Source organism: Streptopelia decaocto, assembly GCF_964273445.1.
Source record: "Streptopelia decaocto genome assembly, chromosome: 1".
NCBI lineage: Eukaryota > Metazoa > Chordata > Aves > Columbiformes > Columbidae > Streptopelia > Streptopelia decaocto.
Window position 1 is genome coordinate 139,659,364 of NC_138663.1, and position 13,865 is coordinate 139,673,228.

General features: G+C 38.3%; 1 protein-coding gene across 4 annotated transcripts in view; it reads left to right on the forward strand.

Annotated features, from left to right (window-relative positions):
- Window positions 1-3,016: 3,016 nt before the first annotated feature.
- The window catches only part of F5 (coagulation factor V), a 39,576-nt gene continuing 28,727 nt past the window's right edge, over window positions 3,017-13,865 (forward strand). The window contains exons 1-5 of one of the 4 annotated variants that reach the window (XR_014183496.1): window positions 5,972-6,366; window positions 6,946-7,131; window positions 10,171-10,262; window positions 11,553-11,675; window positions 13,371-13,583. Coding sequence is in view for 3 of the 4 variants with exons in the window: in XM_082047085.1 (XP_081903211.1) it covers window positions 6,971-7,131; window positions 10,171-10,262; window positions 11,553-11,675; window positions 13,371-13,583 (589 nt within the window). In the remaining variant the exon portion in view is untranslated. Of the gene's footprint in view, window positions 3,102-5,971; window positions 6,367-6,713; window positions 7,132-10,170; window positions 10,263-11,552; window positions 11,676-13,370; window positions 13,584-13,865 lie in introns of those variants that run through there. The other 3 variants (XM_082047085.1, XM_082047087.1, XM_082047086.1) reach the window with 3 other exon arrangements.

The window sequence follows — 13,865 nt, forward strand, 5'->3', positions numbered from 1 at the left end:
GTTTTTCATTAATGAAAATGGGAGGAAAGGACCATCATATATATATGTATGTGTGTGTGTGTGTATTTATATTGATAATGTACACTTAAACTCTGTTTAGCTTTCAGGACAGCATCTTTGTCACCCAAACGTCCAACTTCCATTCTGCAAGGTAATCTGAAGTTGAGTGTCTGCAACCGACTGAATTTACTCTTGGGTAGGATGGTTGGTGCCTGTCCTGGCGCAACTAGTCCTCAGCTTGGCTGTCATCTCTCCCATGTTGTTACTTACATGAGAGCTTGTAATCAAGTTCTGTGTACTGTGCTTAAATTGGTTTTCCTCTTTTGATGTCTATCTTCACTTCCTTTTTCTTGGACAGTAGCTTAAGCAATGTCTATGTAAGTGAAGAGTAATACTGGCTGAAACCTGTTAAAACTTAACCACACCCACTGAGTCACGCGAAAGGATTTTCCCTGTCAGACTAATCTCAGAGATGTTTTGGGCTTTTTGGTAACAAAGGAAGTAGCTGTTCTCCACCCAACAAATAGGGGGGTTTGGAGGGAAGCAAAGAAGGAATATGACTTAAAATAACCAGCAGTGATGGGTTTTTTTGCGCCTTTGCTCTGTCAGAATCTATTGAAACTTCCGTCTCCCTAAAAAGGGTGTATTCTCCTCTTTTGAGAAGGTGAATTAGTCTTTCACTGGTCTCCATCATGTTGAGTTAGCAGATATCATGTTCTTCTTTCTCAGGCTGTTGGCAGAAGTAAGTGGCATGACTTTTCTTTTTTGAAGTATAAACTGATGAGGGCCTTTTTCTTTGACACTTGCAGAAAAACAGAGGAACAGAAGAACTGAAGAGAACTTGCCAATGTCTGCCATCAGTGCCATAATATTTAATGTCTTATGGCATTTGCAGCACAGAAATATTTAGTATCACAAAACCCAATGCTTGGTGACTAATATGTGGTGCTCTGCTGGCTGGCTATCAAAGTGGCTGTACGTGAGCAAGCAAATTTGACCGGGGTACACTTGGAGCAGTTATACTGTATGTTAATCCTTCTGTTTGGGACTAGTATTAAAAACTCCTGTTAGAAGTGAAGATTGCTGCTGTAAGAACTGCTATAAACCTATGCAAACATAGTAACCTTAATTATACGTTCTGGCAAATCCTACATGGTCATTAATTATCTGAATTTTTCCTCTTCATCAAAATAGCTCCTGAGAAGTTCTGCTCTGCTGCAGTCCTTTTCCTACTGCACGTCTTATAGTTCTTGTGGCTCTTTACTTGCCTTCTAGATCTCTATCTCTTGACCTTGCACTTTGAGTACATTGTAGTTTACAGGTGCTACAAGCAGTGAAGATGTGAGTGGAATTTTGATTGCACTGAATCTGAACCGAAGTTATGTGCAGGGAATGGTTTATAATGCAAAGGGAGTAACCTTGCAGAGATTTAAAATTATTACCATCACGAACTTTGTTGTCAAACTTAAGATACCTAGTCCTCAATTTACATTAAATACTTTTAAAATACCAAAAAGACTCCTGCTTCCAATAAAAAAATAAACATAGAAGAAAAAATCAAAACAAGCAATGTATGGGAAATGCACTTCTGTATTTAGTCTTCTAAAAGTCTAAACCAGCAATGATGAAGGGTGGAAATAGTGTTAAAAAATGATGGCAATTTCAACTTTGTCCTTCCATGGCTGCACTTTTGGGTGTGGGAAGTGGAGCTTGGCTAACCAGCTTGCTAACAGCCTAATCCATTGCTAGAGATGTGGAGTATCTGCTTTCCTGTTAGAAAGTGACCTCTGCTAGTAACTTCTAAGAATTGTTCTCAGCCTATTTAAAAAAACAAAACAAAAAAAACCCACCAACAATAACCCAGATATAGAAAATGCAATCATATGAAAGAATAAAAAATTAATTCATCTGAAGTGTCATACCTGTTGTTGGAAGAAGGTATGTATGCGATAAGAGGGTTTTTTTCTTCATAATCCATTTTCAGTTCCAACATGGATTTGTGATAAAAAGATGCAAATCTTCTGAGTTGCAGACTCTTGCAATCCTGTACCACCTGGTTAAGATTGTGTTGTGGGCACTGACATTCTTACTATTTTTATTCTTTACAGAAAGAAGGCCAAGTTGAATATGCTGCTGGACTGCCTTAGCATAAGGGCAGCTGGTCTGATATAGCATATCAGTTGTAAGCCTGGGCAAATAAAGAAATCTCTTAGTAAACAAGGCAAACTGGAACATAGACAACACAAACAGGTTTTGGAGTAGAAGCAAAATTCTTTGTGGGCCAAACTGAAAATTTTCTGGCACAAATTAAACACACAGAGGGGGGAAAAAGGTTTCTTTTGCGTGAGTGCAAAATTTTGAATCCGAGATTAATGTAGTCTTTGAAGAGAGGAAGCTACTATATTCTTTTTTTTCGTTCCTTACAATGAATTTTTTTTCAGACCAAAAGCTGGTGGTGGTAGACCTAACTTTTTAAAACTCTGAAATCAGATTTGACAATATTTAGAAAATTCACATACTTTTTTTTTTTTTTCTTTGAAACGGTTTATTCAGTGTTTCTGTGCTAGTAGTTTTGGGTCCTGCTAAATAACTGGTTTTGGCAAACATATTAACTGGAGAAACACCCAATTCTAATCAAGGATGCTTGCTTTTCACCTAAGGAAAATTACAGGTTTAAAACATGTGAATGTATTTAGGTTTAAATAGACATGATTATGTATCTTCTGAAGCCTTTAGCACCAGAGCAGTCTGTAATGCTGTTCTACATTTTTAACTCCTTTGCTGTGTGCGTATGACACCATACATTACACGACTGGCCTTCCTTTAACATTTGTGCTGAATGTGTTCTTATATGATCTGCCATCAAATATAAAACACATACATAATCTTTTTTTTAATAAGTTCTTGTCTGAAAGAAAGCCTAAGTTGCCCTGACATATTTTCTTTTTGCCTGCTTGAGTGGTTTTTGACATAGTACATCTACTTCAAACTTCTAAAATGAGCTGTTTCACAGATTAACCTTTCTTGGCTTTAGTGGCTTCTTCTAGAAGTGAAGATATTTATCTGATGGCTTCTGTTCGCGGTTGTGCCTGACAGTTTTGGTAAGTGCCCCGTCTGTCTTTTACCTACATTCAGAACCATTTGTTCACTGCTGATCAATAATTAACTCCTTATTTGCCCATGAAAGTTCTTTCACCCTGCACTAAACAAAGTATACGTGCTGGACCATTGTGCATCAGTTTTTGTGTTTGAATGAGAGAGAGAGAGAGAGAGATCTATGTTAGGGCATTATTAGCAACCAATTCAATATCTGGTTTACAACTTTTTCTTCTCCATAATAGCTCCCCCTCAGTCACAATAATACAGTTGTTAAAACTGGTGGCAGTCATTGGGATATGGCCACCTGCTGGCATTTCTGATAGCATTTGTGATGAAGTAGAACCTACCTTATGGTGGGCCCTAATCTATAATTTGCAGAACGTTGTAAGTCACCACTTCACAGCTCTTTAAAAAAAGAGTTACCTGTTCTTCATTGTTCAGACTCAGCCTAGGCTGAGTGAAAAACTGGGAATCCCAGTTAGTTTTAAAGGTCAGCCTTAGAGCAGTACTGAGTACACTCTTGTAGTATGTTTCGACATGTAACATAATAAGAATCAGGACTATAATTACTGAGTGTCAGAACAGATGGTAATCTCCCCAGTTAGAAGATGCAGACCTGCTTTTAGTGTTGTATTGCTTATGCTTCTCTTGTCATGCTTTTTTTCATTTGGCATTTAACTATCAGTACATCCAAGATGTCCTGCTTTGTTTTGGGGATAACATCGTTCACTGTGCTGCAGAGATTGTTTCACCCGCAGGGACCAGACCTGTGCTTCTCCATGCATGGCTTCTGCCCACAAGATCTTTTGGTGTTGCTGGTGGCCAAATGTAGATTACATTTGAACATGTTCTAAGCAATGAGGGTAAAATACAAAGTTTGCTGCATGTGCGGTTTTGTGAAGTAGAAGCAGCTCAGATCATGGCTATATGTATGAATAGACAATAAAGTTGTGTTGTCTTGGAAGGCTTCAGCCTGAAAAATGTATTCTCTAGTCACTTGACACATTACTAATAGTAACAGCTTGCAGGCAAACAATGCTAAATTAAAAAATGATGTGTATGAATTAGACTTTCACTATATCAGACAGAAGATTTAGATATTAGAAATTAATGGTCAGATGAAAGGGAGCAAGGTCTTTAGATTATTAATAATGATTTTCAGAACACTGAAACTTCCCAAAGGAGACAATGTGATGCGATAGCTTAAAGAAGAGAAAAAAAAGAAACAAACTAACAAAAAACAATCAACACAACAACCACCAAACAAAAGCACACACACACACACACACACCCCAGAAAAAAATGCACCACCAACAAAAAAGCCGACTCAGATAATTTCAGGTAGCTCAGTCTTACATTGATCCTAAGAGGTGTGAGAAGAGGAGAAAATAAGGGAGTAGCCAATATTGGACTTTTTGATCTCAAAGGATTAAAGAAGGGTAATACATGCTTATCAGTTCAGCTTAATGGAAAGTATATCTGGTCTAATTTGATACACTTCTTTAAAACTATCAGTATTATTCGCCACCCTTGTAAAAGTGATTTCATTGATGTAATGTGTTTTTAATTCCTTTTACCATTTGATCGGTACTGCACAATTCATTGGCTGAGAAGTTTGAGAAATACCACCCCCAAATTCATCAAAATGGATAAAAGAGAAGAAACTAATTGATGTTGGCTTTGATGATTCCCAGCTCCCAGTCACCAAGTGAGGAACTTTATGTAGGTATTCTGGGTATTAATTTTTAGCTTCTGCTATAGGGAAGAATTTAGTATTAGAAACCTACTGTGGAAAATCCAATTTCAAGCACTTAGTTAATTAAACAGAATTACAGGAAGACTTGTTTGAAGTGTATTTTAGTTTCATCTTCTCAGCCACTCACATATGAATACAAGAAGGTCTTCAAATCCCTGTATTGGAAGGAGTTTTAGGAACAGTGTTGTGAAGCCCAGTGGGTGGGGATTGGACTCAAATACGAATCAGTTTCTGTTCTGATAAAGATGCATGGTACTTTGTGTGCTGCTGTATGGATGTTGAAGGCCTGGAGGTAAGACAACCTAATTTAAAAGTGAAGATGGTTTATGTTTAACAGAATGTACTGGGCACTTTAGCACCAGCTGCTTCACTCAGTTCTAGAGCAAAGAAGGCTTTGTCCATCTGCCCAGAGATTTCTTTTATAAAATCTAAATTATAGGTATTTTCGCACCAACTATCAAACTCTTAAGCACCAGCATTGAAATAGATCCTGAGTCAGAGATGAGTTTGGGACCAGAGTAGAGAAGCGATATTATTTTTTTTGTTTAAAAACTATTGAAGTAGTTCACCAAGGATTATATTGAGTTATTTAATCAAAACAATAATTAATTGGTAATGAAATACTATTGGACTGTGTTTACCTAAGATTTTCTCTTCAATACCAATGCATGCATTCTGGTCCAACTTAATTGTTGCTGGATTCTATGTTTTCAGTCCTGTTCATACATAATGTATGTGTCAAAGCATCTCGTGGGAACAAGTGGTTAACTCCATGTGGATGCAGCAGGAGGTAATTAAAGTTCAATTTGGTGCCTTGAAACTATTCCTTGATGTCTGTAGTCTTATGCTGTCCAAGTGATCATGATTGTTTTCAGGTTTAGGCACCAAACTATTCTGAAGTTTGGTAGGGAGCATTTAGCTATTGGCTGTCTTTAGGTTTTTTCCAACCATCTTCCGGTCTCTTTTGAGGCCAGGTGGTACCATATAGTTTGGACAGAATTAACCAAACTGCTCTTGAACAATGTAGCAAACCTAAATTGATCAGGTTTTCTTTTGAAGTAATTTGAGGAAATATTGTCCTTATTTCTGTCTGGATCTGGGATAGAACTATTTTGATTTGGGTTTTAGGTAATTTTTTCCTTGAAAACAGTTGTTGTGATCTTCTGTCCATGAGAAAAATAGGTAGGGATTTTTCTTTTTCCAGTAACCCCAGTATAGGAGACACACTCAACAATTTTCTTGTTTTGACAAACTTAGCACTGGCAAAAGCAAGGAATCATGTTTGGTGATACAGTCGGTTAGTTATTATCTTATCAAAAGGTGTTTTCCTGATCTATCTTTTTTTTTTTAAGATAAATGTTAACAGATCCTAATCAAGATGAAAATAGAAACATTCTGACTATGGGCAAGTCTTCAGACTGACCTGTTACCTACCACTGAGAAGCCCGTTTGTTATCCATTAGCTGAGATACTTGAGAGTGTAGTGGGAACCAAACTGAAGTTGACAACAGGTCTGGAAAGGGCACTGACTTACTGTTCTGAGTATGCAATATATGGTGATCTGAACTAGATTTAGTTCTGCATCCAGTTCTAGTCCCCACACCTAATCCCTCAGCATTTTGCTTTCTGAGTGGAAATTCTTAGGATATGTAGATCTAACTGTGAAATTTCCATCAGTGCCAGCTGTGTGCTGGGTTTCTGTGTTCTGGGAAGATAGAAAACATGCCCCCCTTCTTCCTAACCATGCAAGTCAAACATCCTGTAATTGTAAGTAATCTAAGTAATTGTTTTCTGCCTCTGATGTCCTGCTGCTTCAGTACACAATGAGCCAACCACAGTCTGTAGTGGGGCTCAAGCTGCTTCTTGGTGCTTGTCTCTCACTGAAGGTGGTGTGGAGGAGGGGAAGGAAGGTAGTTTAAACAGTTTTTTATCTCTATTGGATCCCTGTCAGTAAGGGGAGGGGGAGGTGAAGAGCAATGACCTGAGATAGCAAATGTTTTTACCCTCTTGCATCACAATTATTTCATTTCTGAGGGGAAGTTAGAAGCAGCAACAGCAATAAAAGCAGCAGTTTCTGCCTCATCTTCCAGAGCTGCACCAACAGGCATCTGTACCATGACACTCCACTGCATGCATCTTTTTCTCTTGCTTCTGCTTGGTTCATGGTGGCCAGACTCGGAGAAGCATGTGGTGGGAGCTGTGAAGGTCAGGGAGCACTATATAGCTGCTCAGATCACCAGCTGGACCTACAAACCGGACCCTGAGGAAAAGTCCAGGTAACAAAGAGCAGGATAAGAAGCATGAAACTAATCCTGTCTTATGACTGAAAGTGTTTTATGCCTCCCATCTCCTGTGGAATTTTAGAGCCCAGGAGGACTTCAGAGCCTGATCTGTTGACTTCAGAGGAATTTGTGTGACTTTAAACAGCATGATCTGAAGTGGAGCCTGTGAAGTATTCAGAGCTTTTTATTTACTTCATTATTGGATGGAATTATTTTTGTGCTTTCAGAGCACTTTTGTTAATATGTTCCAGGGCTTGCTTTTATTATATTCTATGTGGCTGATGTTTGGTTTTTAATTTTATTATTTAAGGTATCTAGATTTTGAGCAATGTTAAGTTGAGCCATGGTTTGGTAAGATTTCGAAAACTTTCAGACTTTAGAATTTGCTGAAGGGATAAAGATGTTCCAATTCAGACACTATCACTTTCACTTAAACTAGAGCCTGATGAACTTTGGAACTAGCTATGTTGTTTCTGAGTTGTTCAGTAGTTTTTGTGAAATGTCCATTCTACTGAGTGAAGGTTGTAGGATCAAGCATTGCCATACTTCAAGTGAAAATGCTAATTTTGTGCTTCTTTTTAGATAGCATTGCAGGATGGCCACCCTACATGTGTACAGCAATCAAGCATATAAAATATCTTATTTGTATTTCCACTATTATCCTTAGGATTATAAACACTCCAAGTGCAATGCTACAAATGACAAAACTTGGATGTTATGTAGAATTCTGTTTAAATTAAGCTTCTTTCTTATGCTGTGTTTGCTATAGTCACTGTACACAGATTTTATATGTTTGTGGAGTGAAACGGTACAAATTACTTGTTCTCCTACATTTAAGGGTGTATTTAGATATTATTGCAGTTTTTTATATTGGTGGATGGCTTGTTTTCTTTATCTATCTTTAGTTTGTGATGGGTTTTTTGTTTTTTTTGTTGTTGTTGTTTTGTTTGTTTGTTTTTTTAAAATACATATTGCATTTCTGGATTATATGGAAATGACATTTCTAGTTCAAATTTGATTTTTTTTCTAACTATTTTTTCAAGACTTAATTCAAACCAAGTTTCTGTGATTTCTCATGCTCACCTTGGAAGTTGGCATAAGCATAATGTCAGACTGTCAAGACAGAAGAAAACAGGGTTTAAATGTAGGAATATGAAGCCAAACACCACTTAAGTATTGACCTGGGCATGTGAATTTAGTAGTTAGAACTTCATTCTCACCTGCAATGGATGCATCAATATAATAATCAGATGCTGTTTTGTTAAATGTCACATTGCTGATAGGTAGCATTCATGCAGTAGAGACAGGCAGCCTCAAACCACAGCTGAAATACTCTGTGATTAGGTAGGAATTTTTCATATGCAGTGCCTGTTGAGATACCTTGCATGAGTATTTACAACAAGTCACATCCTGAATGGGTCTGATGAACTTTGTAGAGCTTACACAAATTTAACCAAAAAACAAACAAACAAAAATATGGAGATACTCACTAAAGAACTGCTAATGGCTTGGATCCCAAAGGCATTTGGGTATCTAACTTTCTCTGATTTCAATAGAAATGAACATATAAATATGGTGTGAGAATCTGATACTTTGCTGGTTTTGGTTCTAAATAACTGAAGACAGGCTGAGAAGAAAATGGGTTCTTCTTGAACTATTTCCTTAATTTTCCAGTCATACAGGTTATAAAATGAGATTTAACTTCTCAGAGCATCAGCCAACTTAATAGAGATTTCTTGGTTACATGTACAAGTGATATTTATAAGATACTTCAAAGCAAAGTGAAAATGAATTACCTGTGCATGCAGCATTGCTGCTGCTGTTCCCAAAAGTTAAGTAAACCTACTTGCATAGTCTTGAGATTTCTGAGGTGTTGGTAAGCTGTGTGTTTTGTTCCTTGTACCTATACAATTGGTGTTGAGAAATTTCCTATTCCACCCCATAGGCTTATGTGCATATTCTGTTGAAGGGCAGCACTTGTCAATGAAGGTTGTGGATCGGGTCCTTCTCCTTAAAGAGTGAAACAAAATTTCAGCAGTCACTTTAAAGAGAATGGAATTGAAACATATACTGCTTTTACCTGACTCTGTGTCCTAGAGGGATTTACACAAGATTTCTACAAAAAGAGATCTCCCCCTTATGGTCCCTGGATGTCACTGAAGCAAGCTCACTGTGTTCTGTCTGCCCAGCCTCTCCATGCACAAGCAGCCCATCAGCTCCCCACTGCCAAAGGGGTCTCAAAGGGCTTTACAAACAAAGCAAGTGGAGTTACTGTTGGATCTAGGCACCATACCTACTAAGAAATCAACTGATAAATATGAAACTCAATACAGGCTATTCTCCCTCTTTCCTTCTTCTCATCATGATTGACATTGCAGGATGCTGTGTGCTGGTTTCCTTCTGCTTGCCTAAGTATTTTCTAAGAAAAAGTTGGTCTACTGCATGCGTGATTCATTTACATAACAAGGCTAAAGGCATTTGCAGTGTTTCTCAGAAAGCAATTTTCTGACTTGCTGTGAGCTCCTCTGTTGTTGTCAGGGGAGAGTTTTGTGCTTGTCTCCAAGGTCATTTCTACTACAGGAGTTTGCTTTTAATGCTGTTGCAGAATCCTTCTGATGAGTATTAAAGTTCAAGCATGAGGTAGAGTAAGGAGAAATTACGGTTTCTTTCAGAGTATTTTGTCAGATGCTTTCTAAGTAAGCATGATCAGGACGTTTTCTTCTGTCTTAAATGGAGAAAACAAAGACATATTCATTGCAGAATAATAAGGACCTATAGAAACCACCAGCAAAATCAGGGGTAATGTCTAATTGAAAGTCTAATATGAAGTGACATAACTCAAGAACATCATAGATTCAACAGAGGGAGAGGGGAAGACAGTAAGAAGAGTTGGCCTATGCACCCTGCCTTCGGCAAAATGTGCAAGTGATTTGATGTAATTCCAGAATTCATTTTCTGAGATATCTGTTAAACAGCAGTGGCATCTCTGGGCATCTTGGTCTTTTTAATTTTTTTCAACTCTTTTGGTTTCAGATTGGAACATTCAGATCCTGTGTTTAAGAAAATTTCTTACAGAGAATATGAAGTGGATTTTAAAAAAGAAAAGCCAGCCAATCAATTTGCAGGTAAACAGGGAGGAAATATTCTGAGTATTTTTGCTTGTAGTAAAGCCAATAACAAGCTAAGCAAGCTTTTATTTTTGTGTTGATTGTTTTGCACATAAACTAAGTAGGCACAGGGGGTGAGGTCTCTACAGTGCACTAGGCTTTCAAAGGCCATAGAGAAGTTGGATTTTCAGAGGCTGGGGCTCAGTGCTACCTGCAAATTAATTGCATGGTACAAAGTTGTTTGCTTTGTTTTCAGCATCTGATGAAATTTCCCATGCGCATTTAGACTTGTACAGCACAGACACAGTGATGACACTATACATTCAACATGTAAGGAAACTTAAGTTCTAAGACTGTTTCTGATAGATCAGAAAAACTATGAGGCTGTGTAGGAAAGATGTTCCCTTGCCTCTGCATCTCTTAGTGCTTGAAGATGCTTTAAATAGATTGAGACAAGTTCTTGTACTTATGCCATACATAGGTATGATACTTGTGTTCTGATACTTACTCAAAGTACTTTAAGGTCTTCCTGCACTTCATATAAATAAGTAACTTAAGATGTTAGCTGTTCAGACATTCATATTTAGATTTCAAAGTAAACGTACATGAGATTTGTGATATAAAATTCTTACAAGTTTCCCTGAAAGGTCTAGTCTATGATTTGATTATTCCAATTTTATTTATTCTCCTGTGTTTTTTTTTTGAAACTGCTTCTTTCTCTTTGGAGAAATACATTTATGAAATGGTTTACAAGGAAAGAGAGGCCAAAGGTTGTCTTAGCAGGCTTCTTCCGTTGCTTATTTTTGCAACATGAAGAATAGACACAAGCCCCTCTTGAAACTGTACCTCAAAAAATTTGCAACGTGGAACTGATTATTTCTTTAGATTACATGTTGGAATCAAGAGATCTTTTTGTTCTTTGCTTAAACTATGAAAGGTCTGCCTTCTGAAAACTGTTTAATTGTATATGAAGGATCCCTAGAAATTTCCAGTGAACCTCAACATGAATCTTTTAATAAACTTTCTGTATCTCAGATTTTTTTTTTCCCAAAATCTGCCGTTTTCCTGTGATTAAGTGCTAGTTTCCAAACATACAATTTATAACATTTCTGACTGTAATCTGCAATTTTTCAATACCATTGTGCTTTTTTGTGGATAAATCTTCATTGCAGTGGTACTATATTTTCTGTCTTCAGTAATTTTGCAACTTTAAGAGAGCTCACATTCCCTAATATGGGGAGAGTTCTCTTTGTTTCAATAAACGTAATGTTTTGCTCACATTTTCCTCTTTGTCTTTAATAACTACAGGACTTCTGGGACCAACTCTACGTGCTGAAGTAGGAGATACTTTAATAGTTCACCTTAAGAATATGGCTGACAAACCGGTCAGTATTCATCCCCAAGGCATAGTTTATACCAAAAATGCAGAAGGTAAATACTATAAAAACCTCCATGTTTTGTTTGTTTACTTGTAGACTACTGCATGAAATACAGAGGGGCCCAGACTGATGTTTGAACATGTGTGTGTCACAAATATCTGTTGATCCTGGATTAAAACTTCACACCCATAGTTAGCTCCTTTCTTGTTCATCAGTGTCAGACTAGGAATATGAGTGCCATCTGATATTGCGCAGTCTCCTGACCAGCTGTCTGTGTGCTGATACTGTTTCACAGAATCACAGAATAGTTGAGTTTGGAAGGGACCTCTGGAAATCATCTAGTTCAACCCACCTGCTAAAGCAGGTTCACCCAGAGCAGATCGCCCAGGAGTGTGCCCAGGCAGGTCTTGAATATCTCCAGAGAAGGAGACTCCACAACCTCTCTGGGCAGCCTGTTCCAGTGCTCTGGCACCCTCAAAGTGAAGAAGTTTCTCCTCATATTTAGATGGAACCTCCTATGCTTCAGTATGTGCCCATTGCCCCTCATCCTATCGTTGGGCACCACTGCAAAGAGTCTGGTCCCATCCTCTTGACATCCACCCTTGAGATGTTTATAAACAGCCTTCTTTCAGCCTTCTCCAGGTTGAACAGACCCAGCTCTGTCAGTCTTTCCTCATAAGAAGGATGCTCCAGACCCCTAATTATCTTTGTAGGCTCTCTTGGACTCTCTCCAGTAATTCCTTGTCCTTCTTAGACTGAGGAGCCCAGAACTGGATGCAGTATTCAGATGCGGCCTCACCAGGGCAGAGTAGAGGGGGAGGACCTTAACTTGCTGGTGACCTCCTGGTCACAGTTTTCCTAATGCACCCCAGGATACTGTTGACCTTCATGGCCACAAGGGCACATTGCTGGCTCATGGTCAGGACATGTAAATTCTTAAATACAAGTACAGGTTTTGGAACCCCTATTGAAACTAGCAGAAAGACATCATAAGATGTGTCCAAATTGACACTTAAGTGTCTGCACTAGCACAGAGTGAGTTTGGGTTGTTACTCATGCTGCTTGAATTGCCCTGCCCTGGGTGCTGAGCCAGAGCTCCAACCTGCAGTTTACAGATTTATTCAAGGCGTTATTGGTTGTGTGGGTACAAAAGGAGTTTTGCAACCCCATCTCATGGAGTTAGACAGAACATGTTATTGGAAGAGATAGACAATTCTGTCTGTCTTACAAATGTGCATCTTGCACCTAGGATTTTGATTCTCTGGCTCCCCTTTGTCCTATTACAGATTTCTTGGATATGGTAGGCATAGATATGGGCCTTTACTGCCATCTGGGTATGCAGTGCACAAAAGATCTAAGGCAGCAAGGCAATGCTAACCTGCACTACAGCTTTGACAGGCAATTAGAAAGTTCACAAATTAGGTAGTATTCCTCCACAGAGTATCAGTGAACAGAGGCTGAGGCTACATGCCTTCCTAACCCTAGTCAGGCTGATGAAGAGCCCCACCTTTTGGCAGTGATGACAGTCCTAGGAAATTTTTAGTCAGCAAGGAACAGGACAGTGGAATAACGGATGTCCCCTGCGCTACTATCTTCAATGGGAATAGAATCATGAGTTATCTCTTTAAAGATTAAATACCAAATAGGCAAGAAACAAACTAAGCCTTTGGAGTTGATTGTAGGAGGACATTCCACATGCTTTAATTACTCTTTGTCTTCATGCCACCCTACTGACTTTTCTTGGCAGGCTGCCTGTATGATGACAGAACATCATCTGTAGAAAAACGAGACGATGCTGTACTTCCAGGCCAGGTCTACACTTACATTTGGGATATAACAGAAGAAGTTGGTCCGAGAGAAGCTGACCTGCCCTGTCTTACTTATGCATACTATTCTCATGAGAACATGGCAATGGATTTTAACTCTGGTCTGATTGGAGCACTGCTTATCTGCAAGAAAGGTAAAGAAATGTTCAATACAACTATAAGGTAGTACAGTTTCATTTTTAAATAAAGCTAAGGTTGTGTGATAATGAGGGAAGATATATTCTTTTCCTTTTCACAACTTTGTATGCAGTGTAAGGTAAATTATTTTCATCAACTTTCTTTTAGATGTCAAAGTGGTTTTTAAATGCCAGCTTTTATGCAGATCCATCTTATAATTATAGGATGGACAGAGTGCTATTAATTACCTTTGCCTATATTGGTTGCATTTGCAGTTGCTTAACTGCTAAATATATAAC